General features: G+C 61.4%; 1 protein-coding gene across 2 annotated transcripts in view; it reads left to right on the forward strand.

Annotated features, from left to right (window-relative positions):
* The window catches only part of TMEM184B (transmembrane protein 184B), a 42401-nt gene extending 30655 nt beyond the window's left edge, over positions 1-11746 (forward strand). Inside the window, exons 4-10 of one of the 2 annotated variants that reach the window (XM_082742742.1) lie at positions 1853-1943; positions 2466-2541; positions 5325-5416; positions 6269-6438; positions 6824-7018; positions 8557-8577; positions 9394-11746. In XM_082742742.1, coding sequence (XP_082598868.1) covers positions 1853-1943; positions 2466-2541; positions 5325-5416; positions 6269-6438; positions 6824-7018; positions 8557-8577; positions 9394-9635 — 887 coding nt within the window. In that variant the 3' untranslated portion in view covers positions 9636-11746. The remainder of the gene's footprint in view (positions 1-1852; positions 1944-2465; positions 2542-5324; positions 5417-6268; positions 6439-6823; positions 7019-8556; positions 8578-9393) is intronic. The other variant, XM_082742743.1, reaches the window with a different exon arrangement.
* The last annotated feature ends 1226 nt before the right edge of the window (positions 11747-12972 follow it).

A 12972-nucleotide genomic window follows, 5' to 3' on the forward strand; every position in this document is an offset into this window, starting at 1 on the left:
CCGAGCTGCTTCCGGGCCAGGCAGGCAGCGTCCACAGGCCCCAATGGGGGACCCTGGCCCCTGAGGAAGACCAGCAGATAAACAGTAGTAGCCCCCTAGTGGGCACGACTAAGGCCAGCCGCTCTTCTGAGTACTTTGGGTACTCAAACCTCATACCCCCTGACAGGGTAGATGCCTCTGTTGTCTCCATCTAACAGACGAGGAGACTGAGGCACAGAAAGGCTCCCAGCTAATGGGGGGCAAACCCTCTACTACATCCGTAGACAGTCAGTCACAGCACCGTGTGGTAGGTGCCGTGGGTCATGCTGAGATGGAGTGCTACCTGGAACCCCCGACCTTAGCTGGCAGGTGAGCCCCTGATAGGTTAGGTATACCACATTGCATACATACATACTCCTTCCCAAACCGCTGAAGGCCCGCTTTCACCCATAGATCTGTCGCCGGGATCGCGTGCTCTCCAGCTCAAGGTAGCCCCGTGGTCGTGGTGTGCCAGGTGTGTGCCGAGTGCTGTGGCCATGCTCTGGGGAGGAGGTGGGCCCCCTTCTAGGGGCTTCAGTCCTGTGGGAGCGGTCAGGGATCATGCTAGCCAGGCCCCGGGGCAGGAAACACGGCCCAGCATCTGTAGGTCAGCCGTTCCCTGGGTGAGAACATGCCAGCCTCCATGAAAGGGGCCAGAGACTCTCACGAGGTCTCATGGGTTTCAAGGACGCCAGCAACTCAGAGGGAGGGGCTCCCCAGGCCGTGGGACTCAGCGAAGGGAAGCACATGGAGGATGTCATGACCTACGGGGAAAGAGGGGCATCTAGTTCCCCGGGAAGGCCATGTGGGGAGTGGGCCGGGGCCAAGTCACTGTGGAAAAGTCTTGAGAGCCAAGGTCAGGGCTGTACCTGGAGCAGTAAGGGCCTCTGTGCGACAGGGGGGACAGCAGGGACAGATGAGGAGTCCTCTGTCTGCAGGGTCGCAGGTACTCCCCTTGCCCTTCCTGTCCTCTGACCCCACTTGGACCCTCATGCCTTTGCTGCACACTCGAGTTCCCACGCTCTCGGCCTGACCATCCTCCGGTGCCCTTGCCTCCTGGTGGTCTCTGCGGTACTCCTCCTGCTCTCCAGTCTCCCCGTCCTTGCTCCTGGCATGTCCCCGTGTTCTTGGCACCCTGCAGGCCTCAGCCTTTATCTTGCTGACCCCACAGAAGTCCTCTCAGCATGCTGTGGTTCTAGCATTCACAACGTACCTCAGTGCTGCCTGTCGCTGCTGCAGAGCTGCGTCTCTGTGGTGCCCTCGAGCCACATCCGGACAGAGCTGGCCCAGCTGCCCCACACATTTGTGCTTGATTTTTTGACCTTCGTCGCCACCCGAGAGCCTCTACTGGCGTGCGCACTAACCTCCTTCTCTGGGTGGTTGTCCTGTCTCGTTCCTGCTGAACATTTCTCCTGAGATTTTCTCCAGAGAATGTTTTATTGTTTTGTTGTAAAACTCTGATCCGTAAGACACACACATGTACACACACATGCACACGCACACAGTAACAAAGCCAGTAGGTACCGGCTTTGAGCCCCAGAATCTGCCTCCCAGCCCCCAGCAAGTCCAGCCCCGTCTCCCCCTGCAATCTGGAACTTCGTGCTTATCACCATGTGTCGCTTTACGGGGTGACCAGCAGCGTACGTGCACGTACCACACACAGTGTGACTCAGCTTTGCCTGGTTTGGTAACCATTGGAATATTCTCTGTGCGGGTCCTTGCGTCCCCGCGGCCCTGTGACCGTGGTGACTCCACTCTTGTGGCTGTTTAGAATCCCACCATCTGTTTGCCCAGCCTGCTGGTCTGAGTGGTTTTCTCTGGACATCTCTCACAGCCCTGGTCATCTATAATTTCCTGAGCCTGTGCTACGAATACCTTGGGGGAGAAAGTTCCATCATGTCGGAGATCAGAGGGAAGCCCATCGAGTGAGTAGACGGTCTCCCTGGAGCCCCCACAGCACCCTGTTTCCTGGGCCTGAGGGTCTTCGAGCTGTCCTGGTATCAGCCGGACACACAGACTGACCCTGCCCAGGACCTGGCCCTGTCGTGCCTCTCCTCCCTTCCTGAGCGACCCTGTACACCGCGACCATGGGGATGGCCTCACCGGCTCTTACTCCTTTTTTCTCCTCCTGTCCCCTCCTGTCTGCCTATTTTTCCCTCTTGTAGTCTTTCCATTCAGCACTTGGCAGGTTGGTTGGTTGTGTCCAGGCTGGTGCAGCCCTGCTCCCTGATGCCCCCCACCCTGGACCTCCCACCACCGCCAGTGCAGACTCTCCCCGAGTGCTTGGCCTCCGGGCAAAGGCTGCCTGAACTCTGTGCCTCGTTCCCAGGCCCGGTCTGCTCTCCCTGGGCTCGTGTGGATGTGCAGGAAGGCGGCCTCCCCCAGCCCCACCTTCCCCGAATCCTGGCTGGCTGCCTTCTAGCCTCTCCTCCGCTTGCCTCTTCCAGGTCCAGCTGTATGTATGGCACGTGCTGCCTCTGGGGAAAGACTTACTCCATTGGATTCCTGCGTTTCTGCAAGCAGGTGCGTGTCCCTTGCACCAGCCCCGGTTGAGGGGCCCAGGCCAGGGTCCCAGAGCCTGGGGGCCGCCCCTGCTCATCCGGCGGCAGAGGCGGACGTAGGGCCCGAGGAGCCCACCTGTGGAGTTCCCATACCTCGTGAAGTACACGAAGGCCCGGCACCCACGCCCCATGTGTGCATGAGCCAGGCATGCTCCGAGGGGCAGCAACAGGGTCCTGAGGGGGTCTGTGGCGGCCCAGGGCGGGAGGTGGTCCCATTCCTGCTCACTTCCACCAAGCGGGTCTTGGTGTGTGTTTGTGAGAATGAGGAAGCGCAGGGATTCTAGAGTCTCAGCTTGAAACCCCTCCTCGGCTGCAGCTAGAGGTCAGGAGTTCTTCTGCGTGAAAGCTCCACGGGCCTGCCGAGTCTCCGGTCTGTTCCCCATTTCCACCAGCTTCCGGGTTCCTCTGCTGCCTCCCCTGTGGTCTCCGGGAGCTGGGCGGAGGCCGCACGGGGTTGTGGTGAAGCACATGGGCCCGGGTGTCCGACCATCTGAGTTTGATTTTCAGCTTTTCCTCTTGACTGAGTGACCCTGGCGAGGTTATGTAATAACTTCCCCGAGCGTGACTTGGTTTCCTTCTTCTGTAAAGCAGGCAGAACGATACTTACCTGGGGGGATGGCACGAGGCCCAGGTGGGGGATGGATGGGAAGCAGTCGGCACCGAGCCCACTCTGGTCGGGGGAGGGAGAGCCTGCCCCTGCTGGGACCTCTGGGTCACCAAGAGTAGTCACTGCAGCTGATGACCCTGGCCACCAGAGGGCTGGCCTTTCCACTCCCTTCTGTGCAGGGACACTGCCCGCAGTGCGGGCACACCCACGTAGCACCTACCTGGATGGATGGGGACCCGGGTCTACGCCACAGGCCAGCTTCCAGCTCTGCCTTCCCTTGGGCGTTCCTGCATTCACAGTCTCCCTACTGGGCCTGGAGGCAAAGAGTTAAAAGTGTCCCCGGGTCAGGGTGGGTGGGGCCTTCCAGAGCCTTTGTTTACCAGCCTTTCTGCGCCCTGGGCCCAGCTGTGACTCACCACCGCCTTCTTTGATGGGTATGTTGTGTACAGAGTTTTGATCCCATGATCACTAGCTTGCTAGTCTGGTTATAAATGATTCCCCAGGCCCTATGGGTTCGGATGTCCTGCTGCTGTTCTGGAAGCGGCAGGGGGAGGTAGTAAGAGGACAGGATTAAAGCAGCCTCTGCATCCCTTTCCCTTGGGAGAGCACTGCTTCCTCTCTGCTGTTTCTCCTAAGAAAGCCTAGGCCAGGGGCCCCCAGGATGCCACTCCCCCGGAGAGCTGGTGCACAGCCATCCTCTGGTCAGCCAGCCCCCTCTCCGCAGCCCCCAGGCTGATGAAGAAGGTCTGGCCTGGAGCTCTGGGCCCCGGCGCTGGGTTTATAGCTCCGCAGGTGGTTCTGAACCCCCTCCTGGCTGGGGAACCGCTGCCTGGTTCCCCGCCCACTGCAGGGCTGTGGTTGGGTGCGGGCTGTGGGGCCTTGCTGACGCCACCTCTTCTGTCCCTCCGTGCCTCGGTTTCCTCAGCTGTAACAGTGCTTTGTTGGGGGGCCCTTGTGCGCCCAGCTGACCAGGACGGCGGCGGCCTGTGGGCAGGCTTTTAATGCCCGCGCCTCCTCCCTTTGCCCCAGACACTGGTCCCGCTCCCTCAAGGTGGGTGGTGGGGCCGGGGAATTTGGGGGGCTTTCTTGGTGGCAGCATTGCACCTCTGTGCTCCATCACACGTGCTTCCATGCACATCCCAGGGCCCGTGGGGACACCCCACAGACTGCACTCGGGTCCCCATTGGGGCAGAAACGTTGGGGTCAACGGCTTACTTCCTCTGCCCCAGGGTCCTTGCCTGACTTGGAGCCACAGTGGCTCAGCCTTTTCAAGCTGCTCCCCAACCACAGAAGGGGCGTTATGGCTTAGACATGATTTTCAAGAACGTGGTGTTTTTGCTGGCTCTCTGGGCACTGTGGGTTGTCCTTGACTTTACTGGAGCCTCTGGAGGGCGCTGTAAGAACCTGGTTTAGGAATTCTTCCAGTGGCTGAGCTGAGCTGGCCAGTGGAGGCCTTCATTGAACAACAGACACTGCTGTGGTCTTCAGCCCTGCGATGTGGGGCTGGTTACGTCTATTTGTTAGTGAGGTGACCGCTCAGAGGCTACGTGACCGCTCACTTGACCTTCTCCAGATGGTAGCCGGTGAGGCCAGGATTCAAATTCAGATTCAGGATCCCAGACCTTGTGCTTTGAGCTGCCTCCTTTCCTGTGCTCCTGGAGGTCCCTTCCAGCCCCAGTGGGACCCCACGGGTGGACACAGGAGGACAGGAGGCGGCTTTGAGTAGGGCCCTGGCCCCTTCCTGCTGCCCTCCATCACCAGCATCTACCCCCTCGCCCGTGTCTGCCCTCGGCCTCTCGGTCTCGGTAGGAGCGCCTCCCTCTGCTTGTCCCTGGCGTGTCTCTGGCACGTTCCTCCTGACCCCTTCTGTGAGAAGCTCCCCAGCGGGCTCCCCCGCCCTGCGCTCGGCCGTCCCCGCAGCGGCCATCCTTCGCCTTCCTCCTCCCGTCTGCTCGCACGGCCGCTCTGTACAGCTGTCCCTGCACAGCTTCTGCCTCCCCTCCACACGCAGTCCCCTCGGGACAGGACATCAGAACACCCCCCACCCCAGCATCCAGCATAGGCTCTCCTGGCCAGAGGAGGGGCTCGCCACACAGTTTCTTTGTTCGTCCCCGACTCTTGACCTTCTCCCCCGACAGGCCACCCTGCAGTTCTGCGTGGTGAAGCCACTCATGGCTGTCAGCACCGTGGTCCTCCAGGCCTTCGGCAAGTACCGGGACGGCGACTTTGAGTAAGCAGCGGGGGGCCCCCTGAGAGGTGGGGGTGGGTGGTCCTGCCCCGAGGCTCTGACGCCCTGCTTTAGGGAAGGAGGTGCCTGCAGACTGGCCCCAGGCCCCTGACCTTCCTCTGAGGGGAGGCCGAGGGTGGCCCGTGGCTCCTCATGTCCCCGCGCATCCCTAAGCTGCAAGGCCCAAGCCTGGAGGTGATTATCGTCCTGCTTGGCCCCACCTCTGGCACAGGAGCCAGCCCTCAGCCCTCATCACCCTCACGGACAGCCCACAGGCTGGTGCCTGAGGGTAGTGACCACTCCCAAGACAGGGAGCTAGAAGGTCAGAGCCCTGAGAGGCCTGGCTTGAGTCCCCGGGAGAAGGCTTCTCCTATGTGGACTTCTTTCGTTTCGGGGGGCTAGTGAACAGGACCATGCACCCCAGCCTGGTGCAACCTGTACCCCACGGGACAGCCCCACCAGGGCAGGTGAGCATCTGAAGCCTGGAGGGCGACAGAACTTGGTTCAAGAGAAAAGCAGAGCCAGGCTCTACATCATTCTCATCCCTGTTGCTGGACCATTGGGCTGAGCCCCCTGGTGCTGGTGGCTTCCATGTCTCGGTTCCTATCAGGAGCCCGGGCACCGGAGCAGAGGCACAGGGCTGGCCTTCACCGTGGGCACACGCTTGCACACCTTCCCTCCGCCCCCTGCTTCTTGGCCACTTAGGTCCCTTCTTCAGTGGCTCATGGAGCACCGATTGGGGAGCCTTGCTGAGAACCATGGGGGTTGGCATACTGGCTGGGCAGAGGCGGGAGGGAGGCCTTTTGTCCCTCCAAAGGCTCTGTCCAAGCCAGAGAACACTCCCCGTTCCCCCAGTGTCACCAGCGGCTACCTCTACGTGACCATCATCTACAACATCTCTGTCAGCCTGGCCCTCTACGCCCTCTTCCTCTTCTACTTTGCCACCCGGGACCTGCTTAGTCCCTACAGCCCCGTCCTCAAGTTCTTCATGGTCAAGTCCGTCATTTTTCTCTCCTTCTGGCAAGGTGAGCCTCTTCCCAGCCTCTGTAAGGCCTGTGTTGTCCATGGGCCATCCCAGCCTAGAGCCCAGACTTCTGTCCACTGGGGCCTCCTGAGGGGAACGTCTAGGCCCTCAGGAGCCTTTCACAGGAGCCATGGGGAACCTTCCGTGGGGCTGCCTCATGGATGGGGATCCAAGGGACCCCCGGTGTTGGTGGCCAGCAAGGAGCTGGCGGGGTGGGGTTTCCCAGACGCCTCAGCTTGGTGCCAGCATCTCAGCCCCCGGAGCGAGACGGCCCCGCTGCCGTCCTTGTTGGTGGGTGTGGCATTGGCGGGGTGGGGGTTGCATGTAGAAGGGGCAACAGGCCAGGGGTCGGCTCCAGGGCCACATGCCCGTGCCTCCTCTTCCAGGCATGCTCCTGGCCATCCTGGAGAAGTGTGGGGCCATTCCCAAGATCCACTCAGCCCGCGTGTCCGTGGGCGAGGGCACTGTGGCCGCCGGCTACCAGGACTTCATCATCTGTGTGGAGATGTTCTTCGCAGCCCTGGCCCTGCGGCACGCCTTCACCTACAAGGTCTACGCTGACAAGAGGCTGGATGCGCAAGGTATGAGCCTGCGTGGAGGTGACCGCCCCCCACACAGCGGGAGAAGCCCTCCCAGGCCCCGCCCTAGGGCCCTCCTGCCACAGTGTCCGACAGGCCGTTTTTAACAGCTTGCTTTTTACACCTGCTCCTTTGCCTCCTTGTTCGAAGACATTGGCGACCCCGGTTGTACGTTAGGATGCCCGGAGAGACCTTGCCTGTCCCTCCTGTGCACCCCCCCATCTCCAAGATTCGGCATTAAGTGGTCTGGGCTGGAACAGCGGCAGGGACCTTCCCAGCTCCCCCCAGTGGAGGGAACGGCCTCTGGGTTGCTCCTGGGCAGAGAGCGGATGGTCACGGCAGGCGGAAGAGGAGGCCAGCAATGCCTGCACTGACTTCTCCGGTGGGGAGGTGGGTGGGCCTTGGAGGGTCCTGCTCTGACACACCCACCCAGGAGCTGGGCTGCTGCTGGCTGCCTGCCTTGTGGCCAGAGACAAGAACCCCTCTTCCCAGGCCTTGCGCTGAAGCCCGCCACAGGCCCCAGGGGGATGGGGTGCTGCAGGGGGACCCCTCGGCCCTCTCCGTGGCTGGAAAGAGACATGATGGCCACTAGTGGATGGGCCGGCACTGCGGGCCGCTCAGTTCTTGGGCGCCCAGCTGTGTTCTCCCGACACACTTGGCGGAGGGCTGGCGGTACCCCTTCTTCTGTCTGTGATCGCACACCTACCCGGTTCCAGCCGCCTTGCTGCTGCCAGCTGCTGTCCCCTGCGTTTCCCACTAGGTCCTCAGATCTGCAAACACCCACCCAGTGCTGAGCACGATGTCCCGTGAACCTGGTCCCAACAGAGTCTGCATCCTTAGGAAAGTCACCCTTGTGCCTGGAGCCTGGGGCCATAGCAGAGAACCCTTTCTGGGCCCTCGGGGTTTAAAATGTCGCGTGTGGGGGCTCTGCAGAGGCCCAGCGGACACCTAGGCTGTATCTTCCCACCCGCTGCTCCCGGACCACCAGCCCAGAAAAGAACAGCGTGGCCAGAAACCCACCTCTGGTGGAGACCCCAGCCCAGCCCTCCTGGGGAAAAGCTTGGGGGAATCTATACAGGGCGCCACGCCCTCTCACTCCCCAGCCTTGATTTCCTGTGAAGTGTCACGAGGTTTGTAAAGCGCAGGGCACTGGCTTAGCCATTCCAGCCAAGCCTGAAGAGAAGTGGGGGTGCTGGGTCACGACTTGGGTGTAGAAATGGGACCGCGATCAGTGTCCTGTGTGTCTGCTGGTGGCTCTCCCGTCCCCCTGGGTGAGAGCGTGAGCCCTGTGGGAGGGGTCATCCCTGAGTGGACGTGCCGTCCCCCACCCCCATCGCCCACTGGGTGCCGGGCTCTGAGGGGGCCTCTGGGGCTGCTGGGTGCTGGGTTGGGTGGGAAGCGTGTCTGGTGCGGTGTGCAGGCCTTGGTGGTGGGCAGATGGTGTCACTCAGCTGTCTCTTGTCTTCTCTATTTCTCTGGCTTCTCTCTCCCTCCCCTTCCCCCCTCCGCCCTGCTTTTGCCCCGGGTTTGGCCGCGGGCAGTGCCAACATACGGCCCTTACGGTAGGTTCTGCTCCTGGTCTACACGTCTGTCCTGCACGTCAGTCGTGGTCACCATCACCGGCATGTCTCTCTCCCTAGTCCCTTCTCCGTGTTCTTGTCTCTCCCCCGCAAGGCACCCCCAGGCAGCAGAGCTCAGAGGCCCTGCCTGCCAAGGGCTGCCCCCAACCCCGTAGAGTTTGCCTGCTTCCGTCCTGGTCTCTCAGTGTTCTGGAATACGCCAGCTGGGTTCCAGGGGCACAGTGCGTGTTAATGGTAAATCCATGGCGGAGAACACAAAAGTGGAAAAGGCCCGCCAGATTGGAATTGGAAGACCTGGGCTTGTCCCCACCTCGGCTTTGGGTCTGGGTCACTTCTCCCTACTGAACCCGTGGAGGGAGAGATCCTTAGAGGAGGAGTTAGCAAGAAGCACATGAGGGCTTCTGCCCGCTCAGAGGGGAGCCAGTGAGGATTTGCAGGGCGTCCCACTGTGGGTGCTGGAGGCGGTGGGGGGGGGTGGCTACCTGTACTGCCAGAGCAAAGGGGGGTCCCCCGGGGTAGGGGGCAGGGCTAGCTCTGTAGGTGGACCCCGCCCCGACACCAGCCTCCCTGAGGCATGCCATTCTCCACCCGGGTCCCTTCCCACCAGCCACACTTACCAGCCCCCCACGGCTGCTCTCCTGTCCTCTGCGCCCCAGCCAGAGAGCCATTTCTTTGCCTGTGCCTCCTGATGCCCGGGACCCTGTTCTCTGTCGGGTGACACGGCCTTGGGGTGGCGCTTGGTCCCAGGACTGGGGCGTCCCTGCCCCTCACCCCCTCTTCTGGGCTCCTACCCTGCAGGCCGTTGTGCCCCCATGAAGAGCATCTCCAGCAGCCTCAAGGAGACCATGAACCCACACGACATTGTGCAGGACGCCATCCACAACTTCTCGCCCGCCTACCAGCAGTACACACAGCAGTCCACCCTGGAGCCTGGGCCCGCATGGCGCGGTAGCGCCCACAGCCTCTCGCGCTCCCACAGCCTCAGCGGCGCCCGCGACAACGAGAAGACTCTGCTGCTTAGCTCCGATGACGAGTTCTAGGTGCGGCTGCTGGTGGGGAGGACTGGCCCCGGGGCCCAGGGCAGGGTGTGCCCCCCTCCAGTGCCACGCGCGGGCGAGGAGGCAGGCTGGCACAGCTTTGGCATTACCCGTTAATTTATTGGACCAGAAACACTCACCTGTCGCTCCCAGAGGAATAGCCGGAAGCTGTCGGCCCAGGGAACAGCCCGGGCTCACCACGGGGGCCTTCCAGACTGTTCACGCGTGGCCAGCCCTGCTGCCGGGCGAGGGACGAAGGATGCTGGGGGCGACTCCTGTGCCCCTATGGCTTGTCCTGTGGCTGCGGCCTGGTGGGACCAGCTGTGGCCGTGGTGGACCTGCGGCCATGGCCCTCTCAGCCCCCACGTGGGTCCCTCTTTTCCCCCTGAGACTGACAGCCCCGCCCCCAGCACCGTGCAATACTCTGACCTGGGCTCTTTCCTGCCTGCTCCCTCCCTTGTGTCCCCTGTCTGCGCTAGATTAGCCTCAGCCTTGGCCAGAGGGGCGGGAGGGAACCCAGACGCTCCCCGCGCCCCCTCCTGACCCAGGCTTGCCTGGCATGCTGCAAGGACCAGAGGGACACCAAGAGCCATGTGTCCCATGTTGGAAGGGAGCTCGGGTGCATCTGGGCCCCTGGTTGTCTTCTCCGTGGCTGCCCTCCCTGCCTGCCTCATGCCCCCTCCTCCTGACCTGCTGAGGGCAGCCAGCGGCCCGCACTGCCCTGTCCCTCGGGGTCTTTCTTCTTGAGAGCACTTTGGGCAGAGCCCTTGTTGCTTCCTGGCTGCTGAAGGGGTTGGAGGCTCCCAGCCCCTTTCCCAGGCTAAGCAGTGAGAACCTCCGCAGGGTCCTGGTCTTGCCCTAGGGCTGCTGCTTCCCGTTTCAGGGGAAGGGTCTGAGTCTCCACTTTTCAGACCAGCTTTTGGAGGAGCAGCCCTACGGGAAGGAGGCGAAAGGAGGGGGCGTACAGCCGGGAGCTGAGAAGTAGGTGGAGTGACCCCAAACTCCTCTTCCCTGGCGCCGTATCCACACACGGCCTGGAGTCCTGCCTCGGCTGGCCCTTTGGCCCATCTCTTCTGTGCCTTAGTCACATACGAAAGCTCCCCCGTCCCAGGCCCTCGGTCTGTCTGGCCGCAGACACTCCCTGGGGGCTCCCTCTCAAGCTGCTGGCACTCAGGGGACCCTGCTGCACTGGGCCAAGCACCCTGGACAGGCCTTAGGGGATGGCCAGGATGGCGAGTCCCCTCCCCTCGCTCACCTCCACACCTAAACTCCCGGAGCCCCTGTGGCCAGAGCCCCCAGTCAGGCTGGGCTTAGACTGGCCACTGTCTTAGGAGGAGCCTCCTGACAGTCACAGTGTGTGTTCTGTCTTTCGGAAACCAGAGGGCACTTGGGTTGGGGCCGGGACAGCCTGGGGAAGGTCGTAGGGTAAGGAGGGCCCCACCCTGTGGCACCAGAACTTCTCTTCCTTTCCGTTCATTCGTGGAATGAAGTGTGCCAAGGGTCCAGGGGAATTACACCCCTGTCGTCTTCCCAGGCTGCCTTTGGCTCTTGGGGCCGATCTGGTGGGCCTGGCCAGCTGGTACCAAGCTGCCCAGGAAGGTGGCAGGTGGGAGCAGGGGCAGTCTGGGGAGCTCCTCCGTCCCCACTCCCCACTTCGCTTTCATAGATCGGTGTGATTCTCCTTCCAGGCCAAAGTGTGCTGCCGGTTCCCTGCCCCCTTGTCTTGGCTGCCCTGGCACTTGCTGGCTAGCATGGTTCGTGGGGGGACACAGAGGAGGGGCTCTGGGGCAGGGAGCTAGTGGCCCCCGGGGAGTTGAGGGGCCGGGAATGGGTGCCCGCCCACTCCACCCTTCCTTCCTAGGATGCATAACCTTTTTTTTTTTTTAATCCCTTCCCCCGATAGAGTAGCTCTTTGTACATAAAAAATACTTGAAAACTGAACTGTATGATGTATGAGAGGACAGAGTCCCCTAGTTTTGTATCTCGTGTATGACTGCCATGAGTTCCACCAGAAAGCCGCTCTATTTTGGTCTCTGTGACATTTTAAATGCGTGACAGAAGTGAGCAAATAAAGTAAGAAATATATATATGAGATAATATAGATTGTATTGAAATCTGCTGCCTGTGGGTGAGGTTTTTTTGCCCTTCCTCTTCCCCGTCTCCCGTGTATGTGTTTGGGGGTGGGTTTGGTGATTGTGGGCAGGGGTCTCCTAGGAAACCGGCTTCCTTCCAGGGCACAATGTGTAGGTGACAGGGGAGTGGGGGAATTCACGGAGCCAGAGACTGACACTGGGCTCCGGGCTCGCACTGGACGAACCGTCTCCCTCTCCTCCAGCTGGTGGGAGCCAGGGGCAGCTGTGGCCACAGGGGCCCGCCTTCCCAACCCCAGTGGGTGGATGCCCCGTTCCCCCTTCTGTCCTCCAGCCAGAGGGCCCCCTGCACCTGGAACACCAGCAGCCGCATTCCCACAGGGGTCTCCCATGGGCTTGAAGGGATTTCCAGGCCTTCTTGCTCCTTGCAGCCTATCTTTATGCCTCCCTGAGCCCACCCTCCACTGTACGACCCTGTGTCCCTGCCCCAAGGGTTAAGGCGGCCAGGTGCCCGGCCATGGCCACCCACTTTCGGGGAGGAGGGGCTGGCGGGCTGACAGGAGTGCTCAGGAATGCGGCGTGGGTGGGGGGAACTTCCCAGCTGACCTTGAAACTCCACTTGTCCCGCCCAAGGCTTCCGGCTGCCCTTTTGCAGGCCTGAGCTCAGCATCCCCGGATCAGGGATCAGGATGACGTGGGCCTCAACATGAGAGGGGGAAAAAGGCCAGTGGATGCTGCCAACCCATGCGGTTTGACCCTTCCCCAACTTTCAAAGCCAGCAGCTGCCACAGACAGGGCCTTTTCCCTCAGCCTGTGTGTGTGAGTGTGTGTGTGTGTTGTGTGTGTGAGCGCTCGCCTCGGCGTGCTGTGTGTTAAAGCTTGCAGCCCCTCGGGTTTCCTGGTGCTTGTCACACCTATGCCCTTTGAGTGCCTTCTCTGCAGGGAGGCTGTAAGAAGCTAAAGAAACCATAAGAAGTCTCATGGCTAGAAACAGGCACACCCTGATTTAAACCCTGATTTCCCTGCCCCCCCCCCAGACTGCTGTACCCTCCACTCCTCTTCAGGGTGTCCCCAAAGGGCTGGCAGATGGGGAGGAAATTATAGTGAGTTTGGAGCGAAAGAGGAGATACAGTCTTGCCTTTTGGGCCTGCAGAAGCCACTTCTGTCTCGGCCTCCCTGTGCCTTCCGGACCATGGGGAAAATATTTTCTACTTGGCTGTAGAAAGTCAGGCCTCGGTGGGAAAGTGCTG

This window comes from Mustela nivalis (genome assembly GCF_964662115.1).
Source record: "Mustela nivalis genome assembly, chromosome: 7".
Lineage (NCBI taxonomy): Eukaryota > Metazoa > Chordata > Mammalia > Carnivora > Mustelidae > Mustela > Mustela nivalis.